The 22,371-nt window shown below is 48.3% G+C and overlaps 2 protein-coding genes and 1 long non-coding RNA gene across 7 annotated transcripts in view; 2 read left to right on the forward strand and 1 right to left on the reverse strand.

Moving 5' to 3' along the window:
- Window positions 1–8,391, forward strand: part of LOC135911636 (uncharacterized) — a 180,535-nt gene extending 172,144 nt beyond the window's left edge. The window contains exon 4 of the long non-coding RNA XR_010567410.1: window positions 7,728–8,391. This is a non-coding gene — a long non-coding RNA (uncharacterized lncRNA). The remainder of the gene's footprint in view (window positions 1–7,727) is intronic.
- The window catches only part of LOC135911634 (cadherin-like and PC-esterase domain-containing protein 1), a 64,487-nt gene that overhangs the window by 33,311 nt on the left and 8,805 nt on the right, over window positions 1–22,371 (reverse strand). For 2 of the 5 annotated variants that reach the window (XM_065443975.1, XM_065443972.1), the window contains exons 2-6: window positions 9,921–9,996; window positions 8,717–8,882; window positions 7,710–7,822; window positions 5,252–5,399; window positions 1,270–1,355 (exon numbers count right to left, since the gene is read on the reverse strand). In XM_065443975.1, the coding sequence (XP_065300047.1) occupies window positions 1,270–1,355; window positions 5,252–5,399; window positions 7,710–7,822; window positions 8,717–8,882; window positions 9,921–9,947 (540 nt within the window). In that variant the 5' untranslated portion in view covers window positions 9,948–9,996. Of the gene's footprint in view, window positions 1–1,269; window positions 1,356–5,251; window positions 5,400–7,709; window positions 7,823–8,716; window positions 8,883–9,920; window positions 9,997–10,983; window positions 11,376–11,747; window positions 11,999–20,047; window positions 20,402–22,371 lie in introns of those variants that run through there. The other 3 variants (XM_070538816.1, XM_065443974.2, XM_065443973.1) reach the window with 3 other exon arrangements.
- Window positions 11,782–14,229, forward strand: LOC139060056 (uncharacterized). Its single transcript, XM_070538832.1, has 2 exons — window positions 11,782–11,859; window positions 11,911–14,229. Exon 2 carries the CDS (start codon window positions 11,995–11,997, stop codon window positions 13,801–13,803), a length of 1,809 nt encoding a protein of 602 aa, XP_070394933.1. The 5' UTR covers window positions 11,782–11,859; window positions 11,911–11,994; the 3' UTR covers window positions 13,804–14,229.

Raw genomic sequence — 22,371 nt, forward strand, 5'->3', positions numbered from 1 at the left:
CAAAAAACGAAAGACAAAATAGTCACTTTGCGAATGACACAATGCAGTACAAGAGCGATCAGAATCAGAATCAGTTTTATTCATGACAGAAATGGGGATAAGATACAGGATAAGTATATACAGAAATAGGTCCCATAGTTGGAAACTGAAGTGGGACCTCCTGTGCATGATGACTAGAATTAATAATACAAACAACAATGGCAACATGTAAAATTTACGATAATAATGGTTTTAGGGGACAACGCATAAATGAACAGAAAAGCAGCAGATGAATGTATTAAGCAATGACAAGGCTTCGGATTAGTCAACAAAAGGTGAAACTACAAAAATAGCTTAAGAAAAAAAAAGTAAAAAAAAACAATGCGGGAGACAAGTAGGGAAACAAAGTGAAAGTTGCAGCTCATACTACACTCAAATGGGAAAGCCGGAGGAAGCTGAAAGAAATTTAAATGCTTAAGTTCTGTACGAAATATGTGAGCTTTAAACAATTTTAAAGGGAATGGTAATGTGTTCCACAGAGATAAAGCTGAAAAGTGTAGTGACTGCTTGTCATAGTTGGTGCGAACGAAGGGTAAAATGAAGTTCATATTTCCTGCAAATCTAGTATTATTTATGTTAGTAAGGGATGTCTTTGGTGTGATGGTTACTGGAATATCATTGTTTAATGCCTTAAAAGTAAATATGGCCAGGTTATATTTAACAAGGTCAGTCACATTCAAAATATTATGTGTATGTAACAGCTGATTTGCGCTAATGCTACGAGGTGAAAATGTTATTAGTCGAATAGCTCGATTCTGAATGACTTGCAACGAAGTTATGTGACTGTTATAAGTGTTTCTCCATGATTCGATGTTATAGTTAATATGGGAATGAAGAAAAGCATAATAAAGTGACGTGAGAGTAGAAAATGAGAAATATGGTCGTGCTTTGATTAAGACGCGTATTCCGTATGGCATTTTCTTTTGAATATTAGCTATGTGAAGGTGAATATTAAGATGGCGATCAAATTCTGCACCTAAATAGGTGCAATGATCAACTGCAGTGATTAGGTGATTGTTGACGGAAACAGAGAGAAGGAGCTCAGGCAATCGCTGATGTGAGGCAAAGACGACAAAATTGGTCTTATTATGGCTAATCTGCAGCTAAATCTGCAGATGTTTCGGTTTCGAAACTCAACCGCGCTTCGCGACTAACTTGCATGTTGCTCGGTTGAAAATCATGCAGCGAGTTCTTGTATCTTAACGAGAAAGGCAAACGGACGTCGTATACCTTCATTCGCTTTTCTGCAGGACACTTCCTCCTCAACTGTCCGCATGGCCCGAGGCACATCCAGAGCGCCAAGCTGTCGCATTTGGCTGTAAGGGAGGGCGCATGCAAGAATGAAGTACCTAATATAGTACCAAATATACAGTAAAAAGTTTTTTTAGTGATCCGATTATCAGCAGCGTTTGGAAACATTCTCACGCCTGCATTATTGGCAATGGGTGCTCTCCAAAAGATCCGATTTGTTGGCTGCTTTTGTTTTGACACCCTTGAAGGGGCAGCGCAAAAAGACGATGACAGAAGGCAGGAAACACACAGGACAGCGCTGTGTTTCCTGCCTTCTGTCATCGTCTTTTTGCGCTGCCCCTTCAAGATGTTCAACCAGTACCAACTCGCCCAAATGTCGATCCTTCTACAGTTTTGACACTCGTGCATTACCTTTATGCTTTGACACAGTTTTGAATATCCAATGCTAGCGAATATGCTAAATCGGCTATTTCCCACTTTCTTGGTCATTGGCGCGAAGCCTGCAAAACAATGGTATTACTAACGTGTACTGGCCCAATATATCTTAAAGAGGTGTCATCAATGGTGCATCCGGTTCACGGTTACATTCAGATGTGGTGATAGTGCGTTGATGGTGACCCCTGTACACCAAGCCGAACCCGTCAAAAGGCAAGTTTTAACAAATGATTGTCCTTTTCCTTTTACGCCTTTTTTAAAAATGAAATAGCATACTTTGCATGCTGTCTGCCCTGCCTGAACGGTTCGCAAACGATGTCCAGGGTAAACAACCGGGTCCGCATTCACGAAGCTAACAACTGTTTTCCATTGGCCGACAGGTTTCGCTAATAATTTATGTCCGAAATAACAGTGGGCAGGCACCTGTTATTACCAACATTTCTAGCGCAAGAACGTTTGAACGTGAACACTAAATGACATTACCAACCTACTAACCGACACGATAGCTTAACGATGATGGCGGCGTTCAGCTGCTGTGCACGAGGTCGTGGGTTCGATTACCCGCTACTGTGACCGTGTGCCCACGTGTATACGACTTCGAAAAAATACTCGAGTACTTAGTTCATGCACCCCAGGTAGATAGGTTAAATCAAGAGTCCCTTCACCGCTGCATATTTTATTAACAGATTGAGGCATTTGGACGTCGAGCACAGTGAGTTAATTTTTTAATGTTCTACCTCAATAGAGCCAGTGAGATAGATGGCTAAGTTGCGGTGAGACGTTACACTAGGGTAGTTCACTTTTGGCGCACTTAATTCGGTGAAGAGGAGCAGAAGCGTTGTGCAAGGCGTTTAGAGAATGCGACTACTTGTTCCGCCGCTGAAACGTTCGGTGAAGTCGGAGATTAGATGATAGGGCCGGCAGCGATGGTGCAAATGTAGTATGGTTCATAATGCAAAAAAGAGGTGAGGCGTGCAGACAGGACACAAGAGTAGAGACGTGGACAACAGTTCTTGTGTCCTGTCTGCACGCCTCACCCCTTTTTTTCATTATGAATCCTTACCAACTAGCTCAGCTTTCTGTCGTTCTAAATGTAGTATGGGATCAGAACAATGTAGCGTTCTCTGCGTGTCAAGTAGAAATGTTTCTATATAATTACCGGGCGGTGGTGCTAACACGTGTGCTCGCCCGCTAGACCCGACTAGACAGCACCATTGGCTAGCTTCTGGTGCTCCCGTTCGCCAATGTTCCTATTGTTCCGGTGCTCCTTTTCACGAAAGTGCTAGCAAGTGCAGAAGAGTAGGATCGGAAAGCGTGAAAATGGTGCACGCGCTGTGGTGCGAGAGTCCCTCCTACTCCAAGATGATATTTTGTTGCTGTTGTTCGTCTTCATATGTTACTACTCCAAGAGGACTATCATTATTATTATTGTTATTATTATTATTATTATTATTGTTGTTGTTGTTGTTGTTGTTGTTGTTGTTGTTGTTGTTGTTGTTGTTGTTGTTGTTGTTGTTGTTGTTGTTCCAACTACCTCCATTCAACTTACGCCTACATTGAATCTGCCTCGCAAGTGTGCTTTATTATTTACATTCAGAAAACCTATCATTAGCGACAGTTGCTTTCAGTTACGAACTGAAGAGTAAGCTTTAGATCGGGCCCAACTCCAACGCGGCTCATTCAAATAGATGTAAAACGCAAAAACTCTTTCCTGAGATTACCCATGGACCGATTTTACTGAAATTTGTTGCGTGAGAGAGGAAAAGTTAAATTCGAGTGACTTCTCGAAGGGGAATTCCGATTTAGGGCTCGAATTTTGTTGAAAGAATGTTCAAAAATTCGAAAGTTCGAAAAAAAAGAAGCACGAAGTTGACAAATTAATAGCTCTCCGTCAAGAACAGATGTCGCGGTTCTGTACACGGCATTCATTAGATCATTCAAAGCGGTCAAATTCTATATACTAATTTACATATTACACGAATTTGTTACGTTGCGTACAAGGGTTCTGCAAAAGCTGAATTTACACATTACTGAACTTTTTGAGATTCGTGTGTAACATATCCAATTTGTCCGCTTTATATGTACGATGAGATGCAATCCACAGAATTGTGATATCATTTTTCATTGCTGAATTACGGAGTTGTAAACTTGATAACTTTATTTTTTGAAAATTCAAAGTTTTTGCCAATTTTTAGTAAAAGTTGACGACCTAAATCGAAAATTCGAAACCAGCAGTCACTATAGATATTAAGTTCCTCTTTTTTAATGCAACAAACCTGGTCAAGTTTGGTGTAGTGGTTGCCGAGGAAAACGGATTCTATTGTTACATATGTATTTAGATAGGACCACCCGAGCTAAAGCTTCCTCTTAAGCGTCCATCCAATTAAATAAAAAAGTCCACCTCCGTTCCACCCTGTGAAAGTGAATGTACAGCGAAGCTGGTGCTGACGTCAGACGACGTTACATAACCACCACCACCACAAGCGACGTTCGTCCCGCACACACACGCGCGTGCGGAATTGCAGCATAAAACCTCATTCTTCTAGGCCCTGCGCCAAGCGCAAGTGCCTTATCAAAGTAAATTAATGTTTAAACGTATTTTGCGCCAGAAAATTTGTAAAGTACGACTTACACACAACCTGCAGATATGAGAGCATAGGATTTTGATTCGAATACACCGGAAAACATAATTACGTGCGCGAAAACTCAAACACAGATCCCTTTTCCAAATGCCGCTTTTCTTTCTTCTTTTGCGGGGCGGGAGGGTGGGAGGAGGTTAGCATGCCACGATTGGGTGAGTTGGTAATGCATTTACAACTTGATACAGAGCGATAAGGAATCGTAAGATACGGCCAATGGGCTAAAAAAATTAAGATAAAGGAATAGCGCGGTCAACGCTTTTTGCTTCTTTTTTTTTTGGTCCCTTTTGGTCCCTTTTTGGGCCTGGCCTTACAGCTCATGAGCCCAGAAAGTCACTCTAGCTCTTCTACAGTGCCTGAATGTGACGGACTTTGGTGCATGACTTTTAGATACACTGCACCTGGCTTACTGCATGTGAAAGCGTGATCAAGACTTGTCTTCTCTCTATCTTCCTCTCTCCCCAGCTCTCTCTATATCTCTTTCTTTCACTCCCGCATCCCCCTCCTACTGTAGGGTAGCGAACTGGACAACGTCTAGTTAACCTCCTTGCCGTTCCTTCCTCTCTTCTCTCTCTTTCTCTCTCTTCCTTGCCGCGCTGTATCAACATCGTACTGCATCTTTAACAGCTTCAAGGGGAGTATAGCAGCGCGATTCAGAGACGGGACAAGAGAAGACACAAAGGGACACACACAGCGCTGTGTGTGTCCCTTTGCGTCTTCTCATGTCCCGTCTTTGAAATCGCGCTACCATACTCCCCTTGAAGATGCATTACCAACAAGCCCACATTGCAACCCTCGTGATCTTTAACAGCGCTGGTAAGAAGGCTTTCGTTATTGTACGCCGGTTACGTGTGGCTTGGTTCCTTCCAGCTCACAGGTGACCATACCTTGTTCCGCTCTGCCGATCGTCGGGTAGATCTCGGTCTGAACTCCGTGCGCTTCGAACGCCTTCAGGTAGCGTCGTGCTTGGTCCGAGGAGTCGCCCACCAGGACAACTTTCGTGAATTGGGAGCCGAGCAGATCATCCGCTTCGACCTGCGCAGAAGCGCGCGTTGAAACCGTTTCAGCAGAGCTCCTTAAGGTTCCGCCGCACCTACGATGATGCACCGTAGCTTTAAGACATAAATGCGGCTCTCAGGACGCGAAATGTCGGTGCAGATGCGGATGGCTGATGATAAGGAAGTTGGACAATTCACTTGATTCATTTCTGATGATGTTACTAAGCAATCAACCGGGGGTATAACCTCGAAAGACTCTTCTGCTTATTTATTTTATTACTTTCTCTTTAGCCACATGCTGTGGTGAAACGTTTAGAACTGTGAAATGCGGCTCTCAGGATGTGAAATGTCGGTGCAGATGCGGATGGCTGATGATAAGGAAGTTGGACAAGTCACTTGATTGATTTCTGATGATATTACTAAGCAATCAACCGGGGGTATAACCTCGAAAGACTTTTCTGCTTATTTATTTTATTACTTTCTCTTTGGTCGCATGCTGTGGTGAAACATAGTAGTTATTGATAGTGGGCATACTTAAAACAGCAGTTAGCACTTTTTAATGTATTTTTAATGTTTACAGCATCATGTTCCTTACGTCATTCTCCTGAGGCCGTGTTGTGAGCTTCATGTCAGACAAACGGATCGCTAAATTTGTCAGGTTTAATTACCAAATTGTAAGCTTACTAGTCAATAATGTAAGCGCGCTATAAAAGTACTTGTCTTATTTATTATGCGATCATGGTAGAAGCTAATGTTATTCGTCTATTACCAAGCGAATGAAATATTTTGTGGGCCATGAGCACGAGCATCAGAATGCAATTTATAAATTAAATGAGCGTTCAATAATGCCTTTTTTTTCTGACGCATCTTTAATTTGACAATGTAAGCGAACTGCCGACTTCGTCATATATCGCTCAGTAGGTGCGTAAGCGATAACGATTGAAGATTTCTGCGCTAAAACTAATTCAAAGTCGAATGCTAAAAATTACATCCGCACTCATCGGCAGCACCACTGCCACATTCCATGTCAAACACTGCCAAGCTCAGATCTCAACGACCTTCAATTTCATTTAGGAGAAAAATCACTATCAAAAGTTTGATAGTCAGAGCGCGGCTTCAAAATAACCTTATTTAGGAAGGACGCAGCTTACTATAGACCTTTCTCTGTGTACATGTCTTTTTCTTTTGTAGGCCATAAATAAAAAATCATACCTTCAATATAGTCAACAGGACACATCTAAGACTTGGGGGGTAAAATGCAAGGTCCTCTTCCTTAGTTGTTCTACCAATTGTAGCTGGCTGTCAGTCGCCTAACAGTTCTATATATATATATATATATATATATATATATATATATATATATATATATATATATATATATATATATATTCCGTCCTCGAGTTGTGCTACATCTTCACTGCACTGGGGCATGTGATGCAGTGAAGACGCACTACGAAGCTCTGTTGGATTTGGAGAGCGACAATCATACAAAACCACTTTTCTCCTTAACGCAACGGCTCAACAGTGCATTAGTAGCTGTGACATTCTGCTACAGAGCACGAGGTCGTGGGTTCGATTTCCCACTGTGGCACTTTTCGAGTACTTGTTCTCTTGACTTCGCCATATAACTCACCGCTGAACGCATGGTGCAAATCCCCATGCCTACGCATATTTGCACTTTGTTTTTGTCTTTTTTTGCCTCCCTCGAACCAGGAAAAGTACTCACTGTGATTATTCTGACTAAATATTCCAAAACCAATCCCGCTGCATCTCAAGTGAGAAAAGAAATGACTCTTTTGCATTATATGAAAAACAAGAAAGAGATTCATCGGAGGACGGAGGCTTGAAGTGTTACAGCGACATTTCTTGTTCTACAACTGTTAATTACGCATTAGTATTGAAACAGTGAACTTCAGGTTTAATTCGCCGATGCCTAAGTACCGTGTCAAATTATGACGACTAGGTTAATTTTGGCAAATCTTTTAATTTTTCTATACTTCACAGTACCTCTATTCCAACGACTAAACTACTCAAGGTTGTGCTGTTTTCACAAATGGCCTTCGAGTAGTCGGCTGGTGCAGCTTTATCAAGCGGAGACAACCTCAGTGTCATACTGGATAATATTGATCACATATTCACCGTCCGTTCTTAGAGAATGTTCTCATGAATTGAAGCATGACTATCACTGCTATCATTACTACCTTTTGAGGCGTTGAACGAACGATCATAACGCGTTCGCTTTCATTTATGCAGCTTCTGTTTCAGTTTCAACTTTTCCTTCTGAATTGGCTTTAACGTGTGCACGCATATGGCAATGAATAATTACCCCCCCCCCGGAAATGCTTACGCTTTTTAATGCTTGCAGGAGAACGTCGCTCGTCTTGAGGTAATCCTGCTCCGACGAGGCTTCACCGGGTGTGACGCTGGACAATCCATCGAAGCCGCATGCATACCTGGCATCTGTTGCGAATACAAGAATAAGAACTCAGACTCGTCTTACGCCAGATTCTCTTGCAAGCATCATGAGTAGGGCTTGCACCACTAGGCGACATTTTGTACTTCGGCCTTCACATTGGTTTAGTCGTGATATTGTAACTCTTTGAAGGGACTAAGCCAATATTCAGCTGTGGATTCGGCGACGTATACGGTCGTCCATTGTTAGAAAAACACACCTCATTAGTATTCAAGCTCTCAGAGCAGCTTCAACATGGCCAGAAATCCCGCAGACTAACTTAATTCGTTAATAATAACCGGTTTATCTTTGTAATCTACATTAGACGTCGTATGCGGCACATTAACAACACAAAGTACACAAAATCCATATCCTCGTTGCACTGGCTTGGATGGCAATGACGTATTTCCCATAGAAGTGATCGAACGTGTCAAGTCGGCCACATAACATTACCTGACACGGGATACGCGAAGGACCTAAATTTCCGCGAAGCTTTTCAGGTCAAAGCTCGAAGCCTTGATTCCAAATAATGAGTGAGTAGTTTCCTTGGTACACGGCCTTTCGTTAAATAAGGAGTGTCGCCTTAACAGAGCACAAATTAAGATGTTGCGCATCCCGTGTCCCACAAAGTTTGCAGCTGACCGTACATGTTAACATGCTGTCGGAACATATGTATATAGCTACCATTTAGGCTGCGCCTCGCCGCACAAACTTTTCGGCTCTTGAAGAAAGGACATCAGCATTCTAGTACTCATTATAGCTCAATATTTATACAGAGTCCGGCAGATTATTGTTTATCAATATATGCTTAGCGGAGCTTTCGCATCAAGCACTCTTTTCCTATGCAAACGAAAAGTTGACGAACTTGCGTTACCTTGAATAAACCGTGCCGCACTACATACCGATGGTGGGACCACCAGTAGGGCGCCTTTCTCGGCCGACGCCGCTGATGATGGACCCCAGTTGGTAGCTTAAGAAAACCGATCCCAGGACGCAGAGGGAGAGCAGCAGAGTCAGTTCCTGCACTGACCGCAGCCGCGGAATGCATGCGACACCTCTTCCCAGCATCTAGAAGCGACAAAGTGGAAGGAAGCGTGTAGAAGACATTAACGTCGGCTATGCAAAGGGGTGTTATATTTTTTCTCCAATTACCACTGGGAATTAAAGCAGGGTGGGAAGTCCATTGTTACAATATGTTACATATAGCGCAAGACAAAGTAAGTACAGACTGAGGTAAGTAAATAATAAATAGCACAAACGAAACACGTTTCAATGACACACTCAAAGAAGAAAAAAGCCTACATTGCGCTGAATGAGACACAAATGGGAGTTATTGCAGATTATAGGACTGCATTGCTTGTTAGACGGTTCAGCTCATTAACAGTTAGCGGAAATAACGAATATTCTAAATGGTAGTTCTTGGTTCTAAAAGGGGTTACAGTCAGTACGTCCCTTTGCCTTGTGGTGAGAAAAAGAGATTATTTTTGTGATGTCAGTTTTATCGCGTCCTTTAATTGATTTGGTGTAGCAAGTTTAGTCGAGGCATACGATTTCCTTGCGCTAGGAATTCAAGTTTAGACCTTCCTAATAGCTGTGTTATCGAGGTGGGACCGAAATTATTGCAAATTACAGCGAACAGCCCTCTTTTGCATTGGCTCAAGTTTACCTTTGTTAGTTTTAGTGCACGGGTCCCAGATTATACAAGCGCAGTATAACATAGGTAGAATTATAGGTATATAGGCAAGGAGTCTGTGATGTTGGTGCCTCAAAACTTTGCTCACTTTTGTCTGCACAACATTCATTACAACTATTGTTAACCGCAATAGAAGCCAACTACAGCTGCATTAACTAACAGGGAACACGAATGTTAACACCGCACAACAAAAATATGTTGCTTATCAGACAGGAAACACAACACTCGAAGCGTTTGATGGCAAAGAGTCGTCAAGCGTGTCATTGTAAAAAAAACTACAGAAGTCGGCAGCAAAGGCTAAGTTCAGTATATATTGAGCAGAGATGCCGAAGTTCTCTATAAATGTTCAGAGGGCAACAAAGCATGCGCTTGCACTACTATAGTGTTGTGGAAACGAAATAGTGCTTGCTTACCAGTTTCATTTTTGCTTTCGGCTTCATGCAGACTGCCAGCTACTACGCCGTAATCTAAGTTGTGAGAAAAAGCCGCCTGTAATGGAAAAAGAAGACATCAAAATTTTAGTTCTTTTGTTTAGTTATATTATGCAAAGTTAAGAAAAAGAATGCACGGCATTATTTAACCATGCACTCATCGTTGACTGATTCACCAAAAGTCAGCAAGGTCGAGATTTCATTAGCTCTACAGGAGGGCTTTATCAAGAACGAAACTCGGCACCAGACGCTTTTCAGTGTCTTCAAATGGGTACTGTCTAGCAGTAAAAACCGTCGAGAACCAAAGGGCATTTACGTTGCGCCGATTGAAGTAAACGCGTACTCTTTTTGATATTTGTCACCTAGTCCAGCCTCCCCAGCCACATTTAGCGCACACTGGTATACCTAAGGAGCGCCTCTCCAGCCTTGATCGCTCTCTGCCAGACTGTTAACCAATCTTCTACTCCCCTTTCAGCCAAGAAAATTGACTCTTTTTTTTTTCGCCCTTTTGAATTGCGCACATATGTTCTTCATCATACATGCACGACTGCCAGTGCTGAGATAGATAACTCTGCCACCACTTTTCAGTGCAGTTCCGTCACTTTCTGTGGACTTTCTTTATCCAGCAGCGCTTGCTTGTAGATGCTATAATAGGTGTGAGTGTATCAAGGACTGCACAAGGTGGCAGGTGATTAGAGACCCGCCACCACATATGCATGGCTTGGTTACACTAGGTGGTGAGTTAGTGAAAGGTATGCATCCCTTTGACATCGGTTTGTAAGATGAAACCAAGCACCCCTACGGACGATTCCCGTGGAGCTGATTTCGCATCTATTGTCGCGGCAGATCTGTATGCCGGCGGGCGTGTTTTGTGAAAAGCAGCTCCGACTTGGTGTGAGACCTCCACGCCGGGCGTTTTGCCTGATGGTGGTAACTGCTTTCTACAAATGGGTTTCAGCGCGTCTGAGAAAGCGCGATGAACACGCTAGTTCTGATCGTGGAGGGGCGTCTGGCTGTGATTCGCGCGCGTTCTGCGTCGTCATACCATGTATGTCGAAGCCAGCGCGAAGACGCCGCGGCGTCGAAACGCCCAAGAGACGCGCTGCCCCTTCGGAAGCACGGAGATGGCCGAGTCGACGGCACGTAGAAAGAGAACGGCTGAAGAACGAGCGCGCCGAGTCAGTAGCTGAAACGTCTTGCACACTCCACGAGATGTCTTTGTGCGCACTAGTGAGCGACTCAGGTGGCACTTGAGCGGATGGCATGGGGTGCAGTCGGTGGTCGGTCGGTGCTTAGGAATGAATCAAAATGAGTATACATTACATTGACCATCACCAGGACCAACAACGGACTAAAGGACAAACGGATCGCATATAGAGAGACACAAAGAGCGACACCGATATGAAGAGGTACTAAAACACCTTCTATGTTTACGCATAAAGCCTGCTCAAGTGTGCCATGACGATGATGATGGCCTCGTATTATGGCTCAAACCCACACTGGGAGATTGGCCAAGAATTGCGTGCTGAAACGATTACCTATTCTTTTGAAGTGTTACATATTCGATGAGAAAAAAAAGAAAGAAAAGGAAACATAAGGAGCACTCCCTTTTCTTTCTTCTTTTTCCTTTCAATGCTTTTTTCTTTTCTTTTGCTGACAACCATAAGTTCCAATTTCAATGTATCTTGCTTTTTTCTTTCATACACCCACTCTTTTTTTTCTTTCTTAATTACGAAATTACCTTTTAAAAGTACAAGTCTAAGAAACCAGTTTTCCCAGTCGAAGAAGAAGTGCAAAGGCAGCACGCACCTCACGCGCTCAACGAGCGCCTCGCACAGCGAAGCTGAAGCGTTCGACAGGCCGCCATTTCTTCGTTGGTTCCGGTCGCGACTGACGTCCCTCTACGCTCCTTTCGGACAAGGCTAAACCGACGGACAAGACCAGACGTCCCTCTACGCTCCTTTTGGACAAGGCTAAACCGACGGACAAGACCAGGCAGCCCAGCGAGCATCCCTACGCGACCGTGGTGCCGAAGAAAGTAGATCAAGTCTCGAACATGGTCCACGATCCTTCGCTCAGTTGCACCCAGCATCAGCAGCAGCCGGTTGCTGCCGGATATGGTGCAAGGCTCGCGCAAGAGACACCGGTCACTGGGTTGATGGATGCAAGAACCTCAGAAGACGTCGCCGTATCGATAACAACCAAAACGAGATTAGTGAAGAACGCGACGCTTAGGGACTTCACCGCCACGGCCTCTCGACGAACCGGGATCGCAGTTGTTGCCACGTCACTTGAAAGCGACGTGGACGATGACGGCGGAGCCGGACCTGCACGTGAAGCTCCCTCCCGGAAGAGGACCCGTGCGGCAACCTCTGAAGGCGTCTCCGACTCGAACGCTACCAGGGCGAGGTCATCGAAGTCGGCTACGCCGAGGGGCACAACCGCCACGAGTTCGCGGAAGTCCAGAAAGGCCCCAGATGCACCGCCAGTCAGAAGGTACGTGGACGGCGGTGACACCATATCTGCGCACGAGGCTTTCTTCCCGAGGCGGACCCGTGCGGTAACCTCTAAAGGCGTCTCCGACTCGAACGCTACCAGGGCGAGGTCATCGAAGTCGGCTAAGCCAAGGGGCACAACCGCCACAAGTTCGCGGAAGGCGAGAATGGGCCCGTATGCACCGCCAGCCGGAAAGTACGTGGACGGCGGTGGCACCAGATCTGCGCACGAGGCTTTCTTCCCGAAGCGGACCCGTGCGGTAACCTCTAAAGGCGTCTCCGACTCGAACGCTACCAGGGCGAGGTCATCGAAGTCGGCTACGCCAAGGGGCACAACCGCCACAAGTTCGCGGAAGGCGAGAATGGGCCCGTATGCACCGCCAGCCGGAAAGTACGTGGACGGCGGTGGCACCAGATTTGCGCAAGAGGCTCCCTACCGGAGGCGGACCCGTGCGGTAACCTCTAAAGGCGTCTCCGACTCGAACGCTACCAGGGCGAGGCCATCGAAGTCGGCTACGCCAAGGGGCACAACCGCCACGAGTTCGCAGAAGGCGAGAACGCCCTCAGATGCACCTCCAGTGAGAAAGTTCGTGGACGCCGGTGGCATCAGACCTGCGCACGAGGCTTTGTCCCTGAGGCGGACCCGTGCGGTAACATCTAAAGGCGTCTCCGACTCGAACGCTATCAGGGCGAGGCCATCGAAGTCGGCAACACCCGCAGATTCCACCGCCACGATTCCGCAGAAGGCAAGAAAAGCACCAGATGCACCGCCACCGGAAAAGTACATGTACGACGGCGGTGCCACATGTGCTCACGAGGATTCCTCCGCGAAGTGGACCCATGCGACAACCTGTACAGGCGTCGCCGACTCGAACGCCACCAGGGAGAACTCGGCGAAGCCCGCGAAGCCCACTACCCCCAAGAACGCCACCAACATGACTTCTTGGGGAGCGAGTAAGGCCTCAGACGCACCGCCACGCGCACACGTCTTCAACGACGGCGACGCCGGACCCGCGCAGGCTTTCTCCTCTAGGTCGACGCGGGCAGGAACCTCCGATGGCGTCACGCACTCTCACGTTACCGAGGAGGGGTCAGCTAAGCCGGCGACGCCCATGATCGCCACCGCCGCAACAACGCCGTGCACCGGAGACGTTGTCGATGGCCTGCAGCCCAAGAGTGCAGCCACAGCCGAAGAACACGGAGAACCGTCAAGCGAGGCCCCTAGTTGGGGCCGCAGCAGAACCGGAGCACAGAGGCTCTTCTCGTCGCTGGGGCTTCGAACCATCGACATCGTTCACGGAGCCGCTTTGCTGACGGCAGCGGTGGAGGTGCGAGGAAGCAGAGGGAGAAAGCGGCGACGGGTGCCGTAACGCGTCCGACGGCGTCTGCGACCTGCTGCGGAAGAGCACGACTGACTAAAGCAGAGAGGACGATGCTCCGGCAGCTCTTCCGGTCGCAGACGCGGAAGAAATAAGCGCGCAAGTGCGAGCCTACCGAGAAAGGCGAAGAGCGTCTTCACCAAGGCCACCGTAGACGCCGAGCGCTGCACCAAGCGCTACGTCCGAGCCAATAGACATTCGGCGTTTAGCTGTGTTGCAGGCCGCCGCTTGTACGAGGAAGTGACGTCACATATGCCGCACCGCACCTATGGCGTTTATGTGCGCAACTGATGCGGAGCGCAGTACATGTATTTTGCAAGCCTCCTACGTTACGGGGACGACGAGGAGACTTGTTATGCACATTTTGTGTCTAATGCGCATTATTTGTGTTTTATAAAGCATTTATATTGATGGCTATCTAGGTGTCCACGTGACTTCATTATAACACTGGGGCACTCTCCTTCGCCCTCAGAAATGAAGAGAAAATTAGATGTTCACTGAGGTTATTAATCTCGCGTTAAAACCTCTTTTTTTATACCAAGTGTACGATCCCCTTCTTCCATGTACACTTGCCCGCGCCCGCTTCTGCACGCGTCGCCCTCCTGTTTGCTATACCGATTTCGCCCCCCCCCCTTCCCCTTACCCCTTTTTTAGTCTTTTTTTTTGAAACCCCCTCGACAACACATTCCGAAGTCAATATGCCTTTTTCGGCGCCTCAACCATCGCCTTCTGGATGCCGCCGTAACGACACCTACGTTAAGCGCGTGGGGCAGTGCCCCTTGAAAGACCATGCCGCTGCCTTTCAGTCACCCCACCATTGCACCGCAGACTCCCCGTCGCCACCTTAACTATTTCAAAATTACTCGACCTATTGCTTGACCGGCCGTTCTAATGCCTCAAAAACATGCCGCCAACGACTCCCCCGGATTACCTCCTAACCTTTCGCATCCCCAACACGCTCCCAAGCCCCCGTATTTCTTGAAGATTTCATTTTTCTCTTTTTCTTTCACCCCCCCCCCCTTTGTTGTGTCTTGGTACGGCCCTGGCACCCCCCTGCTTTTTTTTTCCCTTCTTTTCCCCTTTTTTCTGCTTCTATTTCTTTTCTTTCCTCCCCGCGTGCCCACTCTCACGCTCTTGTCCCTTCGTCTTGAGAATGAGGCTCACAGACGTCGGACGACAGCGCCTGTTCCCTCTTGTAATCTCTCTCTTTAAAACCAGCCGCCAGCGACAACACCCGCACGTGACGTCACTGCACTAACCCTTTAAAACTAACACGCCGAGGATGACGAGGCCGCCTTTGACGAAGATAGGTCCACCTATCGAAACGTTGGCCAGCCTGTCTGAGGTACTTCAACCCTGTTTAAAAAAGTTTATACTTTAATTATAGTGTAATTTACTTCTCGCTAACAGTGAATCTCGGCCTCATCATGGTGCTTCCATTTCACATCAATGTTAAAATCCCCTGGTGGTCAAATTTAATCCTGAGTCTACCGCTACGGCATGCCTCATAATAAATTCGTGGTTTTGTCGCGTGAAACCCTGGAATTCAATTTTGACGCAATAGCATTTGTTTACTCTCAATATCGTTTGCCTCGTGCCTCCAGCAGTAATACAGCTCGCGATTGAAAGCTTATAATGCATTGTATTGGAACGTGTACCATGGTCTTCCTAAAGCTTATTCAGAGAAAGCGTGGGCATAGTTGAAAGATCGCGGCCATATCGACAGGAAACGTAGTGAATGAGAATCATTCTCAGGCGTGTCACTGCGTGTGCTTGCAGTTTTATTCCACGTCTTAGTTTCATTCTGCTTTGTCTATACTCTCCCATGGTTGGAATGGTGACTGCCTGCTGCTGGGTCGGCCGGTATCTCGGTGTAATCTCGGCGTATCTCTGCGTAATAACGGAATCATTTCCTGCTTCAGTGTCGGCTCACAGGTATTACTGAATCGCACCGACCTATTAATGATATACATTCTTCTATTGAACGGGTTTTTTAATCCGATAACAATTACGCGTACACTCGAGGTGCGCTCGCGCCGTCGGCATCGTGCTGTCCTGGTATTGACCACGCATGTTCGACCCGCGCGTGGAACTGGGCCTTCCAGAGACGCGCAGTGCGTTTGGCTGAGAAAACGACGAAGCCAATTGGGCTAAACGTCACCCTATCGCAGCCAAGAGGGCAGCGTTCTTGCTTCCACCAAAGCCCTTCCTCACCCAGACCTAGACAGGAGGCAAGCACGGGACTGGCGCCGCCTGCAAACAAACACTTTCCCACATTTATACAGGCTACACAAGATGTATCCAGACAAATACAGCAACAAATGCCCGTGGTGCGAAGGAACACCGACATTGGAACGTATAACATTCCAGCGCGCGTTACGTCCGGCGGCTGCCACCTCGCCGCTGCTAGACAACACTCTACATAACTGGTCGTGAGAGGCGCGACTCGCGCAAGTGGAATTGGGAAGCCAACTGGCGACCTTTGACCAGGCCCGGCGAGCCGCTGTAACCAGTGGGGTCCTGGAGGAGGGGCTCCACACACCATAACCAAACAACCTCTATTACAATAAACGTTTGCTCTCTCTCTCCCTCTCTTCTTACTTCCACTGCAAACGAGCGCGTTGTGCTCAAAGACGTTATTAACGTTTCTCCCGAGAATCTGTGTACATGCCACACAGTGGTATCACACGCTGGCCTGAGCAGAATGGATAGTAAACGACAAGCGAAATCTAATTCTTCAATTGGACGCTTACGAACGCCCACGGTTTTCCTCCGCTCTCATCCTATGCATGCACCATATCAGCGACGCCTGCAACGCCACTCGCGGTCCTCATCTCGCCAGCGTTGTGAGACGCCTGGTATCTGTCAAGGCGCTGTTTTTGCTGCGCCGTAGCAGTGTGGCGTCGCTTGCTGCAAACGTAGTGCCATCTCGCAATGGTATTTAACTGAGCTAGTTGGTTCGTAGATAAGACGTACGAGTTCCGAACCGCTGAACTGAAAAGCGAAAGGACTAAGGAAGGCGGACAAGGAGGGCGCTGTACTTGACCTTGTCTGTCTTCCTTAGTCCCTTGTTTCAGTTCACAGACACAGTTCAGACACAGTTCAGCTGTTCAAAACGCGTCTTCGCCCTGTAGCCTTCGCGTATTCTTCGCACACTGTGCGAGGCCCTCGGGCGCAATACTAAACCTTGCTATCACTTTCAACGCGTCGTCCTGCGGGCGAAACTGCCAAATGTGTTACTTGATATTCCTGAATTTAGCCATGAGGCGGCGTGCCAATGGGCGTGTGCACATTCTTGGTCCATCCCCCACAATGACGATTTGCTACCATGACACAGTATGTACAGAATCCTTAAATGTAGCTGCAGATATGCGTGCTACTTCTCTGTACATACGCCAGTCATCGCCATTCTTTCCTCGAGAAGCATCGTGCATCGCCGTGACGTCGCTGCGTAGTCGTCTCACACACCACGTAGCCGCCTGATTTGGTGTTTGCACTTTGACATAGCTTGTGAGCGGTCAGGGTATTAACATCAAAATTGTACGGGATTGAAGTTGTGAACTTCGGGGTGGATGAACATAAGCATTGCATGAGGTTGTACGTCGCGTACATAGGATGAAAGTAGACACGCCTTTACTCGTCTTCGTTAGTTGTTTAGGATTTAACTAACCCGCTTCGCTATAAAGCATCGCTTCTCGTTGGTTTCAACATGCGTGTTGGATCTGCGCGTATTTTTTTAATTCCTTGTCTTCGTTTCGTTCCTCACGTTCTATATCAATTTCCATTTCCCGAATAACAGGACTGCCAACCGGACAGGTATACTCCTTTTCGTACCCTCTCACCTTTGTGGACATTACCCCCTAGTTTATGGGTGTTCCAGACACACGGCTCATATTCTATTAAAGCGAAGCATTCATTTTCACCCTCTCCTCTTCCCTCTCCTCTCCCTCCGATCGCGTCAAATAAGGTTTGTGTGACGGGCACGAGCAGTGGACTCCGAGCGAAACGTCATCTCTGATACAGCTCAAGGCGCTTTAACCGTCATCTGTCCTCGGTTTGGAAAGGCTGCCCCGCTTTGTCCAGGGCGCCTGCATATCATGGCCCTGAATACCCACGCCTTCGCCGCTCCTGTGACCGTAACGGGCCATTATCGGTATCCCCGAGCCAAGGGGCTGTATACGAAACCTCGTCGATGAGACCGAGCCGTCGACCGAGCATGCTTAGATGGCTTCGTCGAAAATTCTCCCCTCGCATATGCCAGTACAGTACAGTGAACCCAGCCACAATGAACCCTGTCAGACGGGGAAAAGCTTATACGAGCCACGTTTACGGTGAGGCCAGAAATTAACGATTCGCCGTTGCGGACTCATACAGGGCCTTGTGGGTTGCTTGTAACTCCCCTCAGAGAGATTGCGCAGAAATGGACGGCAGTCCCTTTCTACAGTAGACAAAAGTTGTAGCGCAGTTTTTGTGTTTGTTTTTCTCACGACGTTCTAAATATTCTTGACGACGCCCCTTTGAGAACAAAAGACGACTGTAGATGCTATCGGCTTCAACCCGAACGGCGGTAGCACGTGATTACGAAGATAAGAAGTTTCTTGGTCGATAATTTTTTTCAGGACGCCCTCCGATATTTTCCAGTTTCTAGATACCATGCTTCTGGGATGGAAGTTTTCGAAATTGAAACAAGAAATTTTGTACATAACGTTATTTATGTTGTCGTGCAAAGTGTCGAAAATTGCTGGATTTCGTTAGCTAACTAATTGGGCCGATTTGTGAAGTCACCCTTGTTCTTCTTTCAGGCGTTTAATCAAGCAACAATAAAACCAGAGGCATCTTACCAATGCATGCAGTGAAACATTTGTACAAGAAACACGCTACCCCATTGTGCGCGAACTCTTGCTTAAATTGATTAGTATTCTTGCCAGGCCCTTGAAGTTACGATAATTGTTAGCGCAAAACTCTTCAAACGCGAGGCAGGTATTTAAGGTTCCTCGATTCGTTCGTGTTACTGAATTCACCTAGTCGTGTTGCAACACAGTCGTGTCGAAGTCGTGTTGCGACGTAGATTATACTTTGTAATGTGCCACATTCTGGCAAGATCACTTGCATGCCGAGCTTCCCGTGGGCAATAAGTGATCCAGCAACGAACGAACATTTTGAGACATGCACGAAGTTCATTCAACGATTACGGAGTTCAAGAAACGTGGCCGACTCGATCATGAAGTTGTGACTTCCAAGCTTACGCGTGAGTGCACTGCACATCCTTGGGCGGTCATACCACAATCCGCTGCATCCAACTTAAAGCGTGTCTACAGCTTTGCCAGATGAAGACCGTATACGAGGCTTATTTTTCAATGCTTCTTTCGTCATCTTTCAGGTGTTTCACTCATACCGAAGCTGATATGATAGCATGGACGCGCGCATCATCGTACGCGTCATGGAGCCCAAGGTAAATCTCAACAGCTGAAACTTATGTGATGGTAAAATTATAACGTTCTGGCAATACAAAAAAATGAGACAGCTGAAAGTTATTTTGGCTCAGATGCTAGAAAGACGATATGACCAATATGTACGCGTGCCGAACAGCATGTATTACATTTGATTCCAAACAATTTTCGTTCACTCCCCTTGGTACGACCCCGTAAACACGATAACGCTCTTCGGCCGTCAATATGGCCGCCTTTCATCGTATGGTAATGCGCGCCGTTTTCTTTTTAATACGGTATTTAACCACTGTTCTTTAGTACGCATTTTCTTTTTCTAAAGGCGCTGTTTCGAGGGGGACAACTTGATGACATCAGTTTATTACGTGAGTTTATTACGTGAGTTATAAGCACAATGTCGAACGAAAGCAGCTATAAACATTATAGGGGTATTACTCAGGCTCGCGCGTGCGCACCTGACCCTTCTCTGGATCGCACAGCGCCGGCGGAGCGGCAGTCGCTCCCTAGCACTTTCGCAGCAGCCCTAGCAGTCAGAGCTGTGACCCCTAACCCGCGGTTCGCAGTGAGTTGCGACCACGGCGGGTTCAGGCCAGTGGGGACAGGGTGAGTCTCGACCTAAGGTGTTTATTCACCTTGGTGTACAATGATTCCAACAGACAACAACAGCCACAACACACACAAATACAGCACAAAACACAACCACAGCGGCGGAGCATTCCGCACGTCTGGGGTGAAACAAACCGCACAATGTGGGAACCACAAAAGAGGCTGATAAGAGTTCAGCTCACCCAAAGTGGAACCGCGCTCGGGCCCTGGGGCGGTGAGTCGCACACAACGGCCGGGCGCAACAGGGGACGGCGTGCGGCGGTCTCCGCGGCGGATTTGAGATGCGGCCGTTCGCTAGCTCTTCCACCGTGAGACAAAGATCCGTCGGGGGAATAGCGCTTCTCCCGAGCGGCGGAGAGGAGTCTGCCCGGTTCCAAGAAAGGGAAAGGAGGGAACGGGGTGCCTTGGCTGCAGCGTCACGGCCAGGCGCGAAGAGCAGCGGGAGCGACGAAGGTGCCCTCTCCGCGCTACCCTCCGCGAGCGAGCACGTGATTATCGCGTGATAACCGCGTGGCCGCTCCGGAGATATCGGGACGCGCGTGCGATCCCCACATCCCCCCCTCCTTAAAATAACCCTTTAGCCGCTAAGAGGCCGCCGTCACCTGAGGCTTTCCTGCGAGAGGGACATGCTACTCCGACAGCAACACGGTTTGAGTCCATCCATGTTGGTGAGGGAGCAGCTCTAGCTGCAGACCGTCGTTGTCGCCGTGTAGGTGGTCGCGAGCCAGGCCGGAACGTTGAAGGATGGTACGGAGCAGCTTGACAGCAACGGGACGCAGCAGGAGGCAAGAAGGCTGCTGGGTCCGGGTCACCTTGCGTCTCGGCGGCGTCACCTGCCCAGTCGGACGTGCCGGGTCCGTGGTGGCGAAAGGGTCCCTGGATGTTTCTTGGCTGCCTCGATTACCAGCCAGCCTCGAGATGGCGCAGGACAGCTCTTTCGATGTTCTCGGAGTTCGATGCCCTCTGGTATGGTCGAACGCTTTTCTTCCGGTTCGCTCCGACACAGCTCGCCCCCTCGCGGGTGTCGGCACGCAAGATAGGCAAAGGCGCGCCGACCCGCCCCGACGATGGCTTGCACCTCGCTGCGCAGCAGGGGTCCACTCTGTCCTTGCGGGAGAAGTGTACGCTCGGCCTTGAGGCTGGATGCTTGGTTGCGGGGCTTGCAACTCGGTCGCGGAGCTGTGCGGTGCGGTTCGGCGAATTCTGCGCCGCTGCGACCATTCCGGACCGGAAGTCGTCCGCTGCACCTCTCACCTCGCTGTTAGCCGCAGGAGGATGTTTTCTCGCCTCCTGTCGCCTGCACTGGGCTGCTGACTGCTTGCGGCCTGCTCGTCCCCACCGGCAGTGGAGATGGTCTTTCCTCTTTGCTTGGTGGTTGTTGCACGGCTCCCGACGGGCGGTCTGCTGCTGCGACAATTCTGTTAGCCCCTCTCGCTTCTTCCAAAGAGAAAGCGCGTGCTCGCTCTGGAAGCCTGCATGCTAGACATCGGAGGAGCATTCCGTCCGATATCGCGCACAATAAAATAGCCTCCGCGAACCGGACAGAGTTAGTTCTGCCGAGATCGCAAGTTATAATGCCGCACCGGGCTCGAACCTCGAGCCGTGCCACCCGATGCCGCTGCCTGCGGGCGCGGGAGAGCATTCTCCTCGGGCCACTCGTTCCCTCTGTCATAGTAGGGTTTGAGATCGCAGACATGCACCGGTCGGCTGATCGGTCTTAGCTTCAAGTCCGCCAGCCTGTACACGAGCGAAGAGACAGTCTCTCGCACCCGGTACGGTCCTGCCCATTTTGGCGCCAGAGAAGCTGAGAATTTCTTACTGGCGTCGCTCAGGACGTGATTCCGTCTCAACACCAGGTCGCCCACTTTGTACTGAACTTCCCGGTGAGAGCGGTCGTACTGCGCTTTCTGCTCGGCACGTACAGTGCTCAGGTTCCGTCGCGCTTTTCGTAAAGCCTCCGTTACCTTCGCGCGCAGCCCAGTCGCATAATCGCCGCGTGCCGACGAAACAACCAGTTCCGTGCTGCTTCGTTCCTGTAGAGTAAGTTCTACCGGATTCAACAGCTCCCTCCCAAGGTTGAGGGTGGCGGGTGTATACCCAGTCGATCGATTCACTGTCGACCTGATAGCAAATCCAATTTCAGGAAGACAAGCGTCCCACTCATTGTGCGTCCCCGCAAATGCAACTAGCATGTGCTTGAGGTTGCGGTTCACACGCTCAGTGGGATTCGCCTGGGCATGGTACGTGGTTGTTCTCCTGTGCTTAATGCCGAGAGCTGCACAAGAGTCCACGAAGAGTTTGGCAGTGAAGTAGGACGCATTGTCCGTTATCAGCTGCTCAGGATAGCCGAATCGTGTAAACACCTCGATCAGCTTTCCCATGATTACGCGTGCCGTCAGCTTCCGTAGGGGGAACAATTCCGCCCACTTGCTGAAATGGTCTGTGACTACGAGAAGGAATCGGTTCCCGCTCGGTGTCCTGGGGTAAGGCCCCATGACGTCACATG

Source organism: Dermacentor albipictus, chromosome 5 (assembly GCF_038994185.2).
Source record: "Dermacentor albipictus isolate Rhodes 1998 colony chromosome 5, USDA_Dalb.pri_finalv2, whole genome shotgun sequence".
NCBI lineage: Eukaryota > Metazoa > Arthropoda > Arachnida > Ixodida > Ixodidae > Dermacentor > Dermacentor albipictus.

What these genes read in the sequence shown, in the direction of transcription:
- LOC139060056 (XM_070538832.1), top strand. Translation starts at nt 11,995, where the DNA reads ATGGTCCACGATCCTTCGCTCAGTTGCACCCAGCATCAGCAGCAGCCG.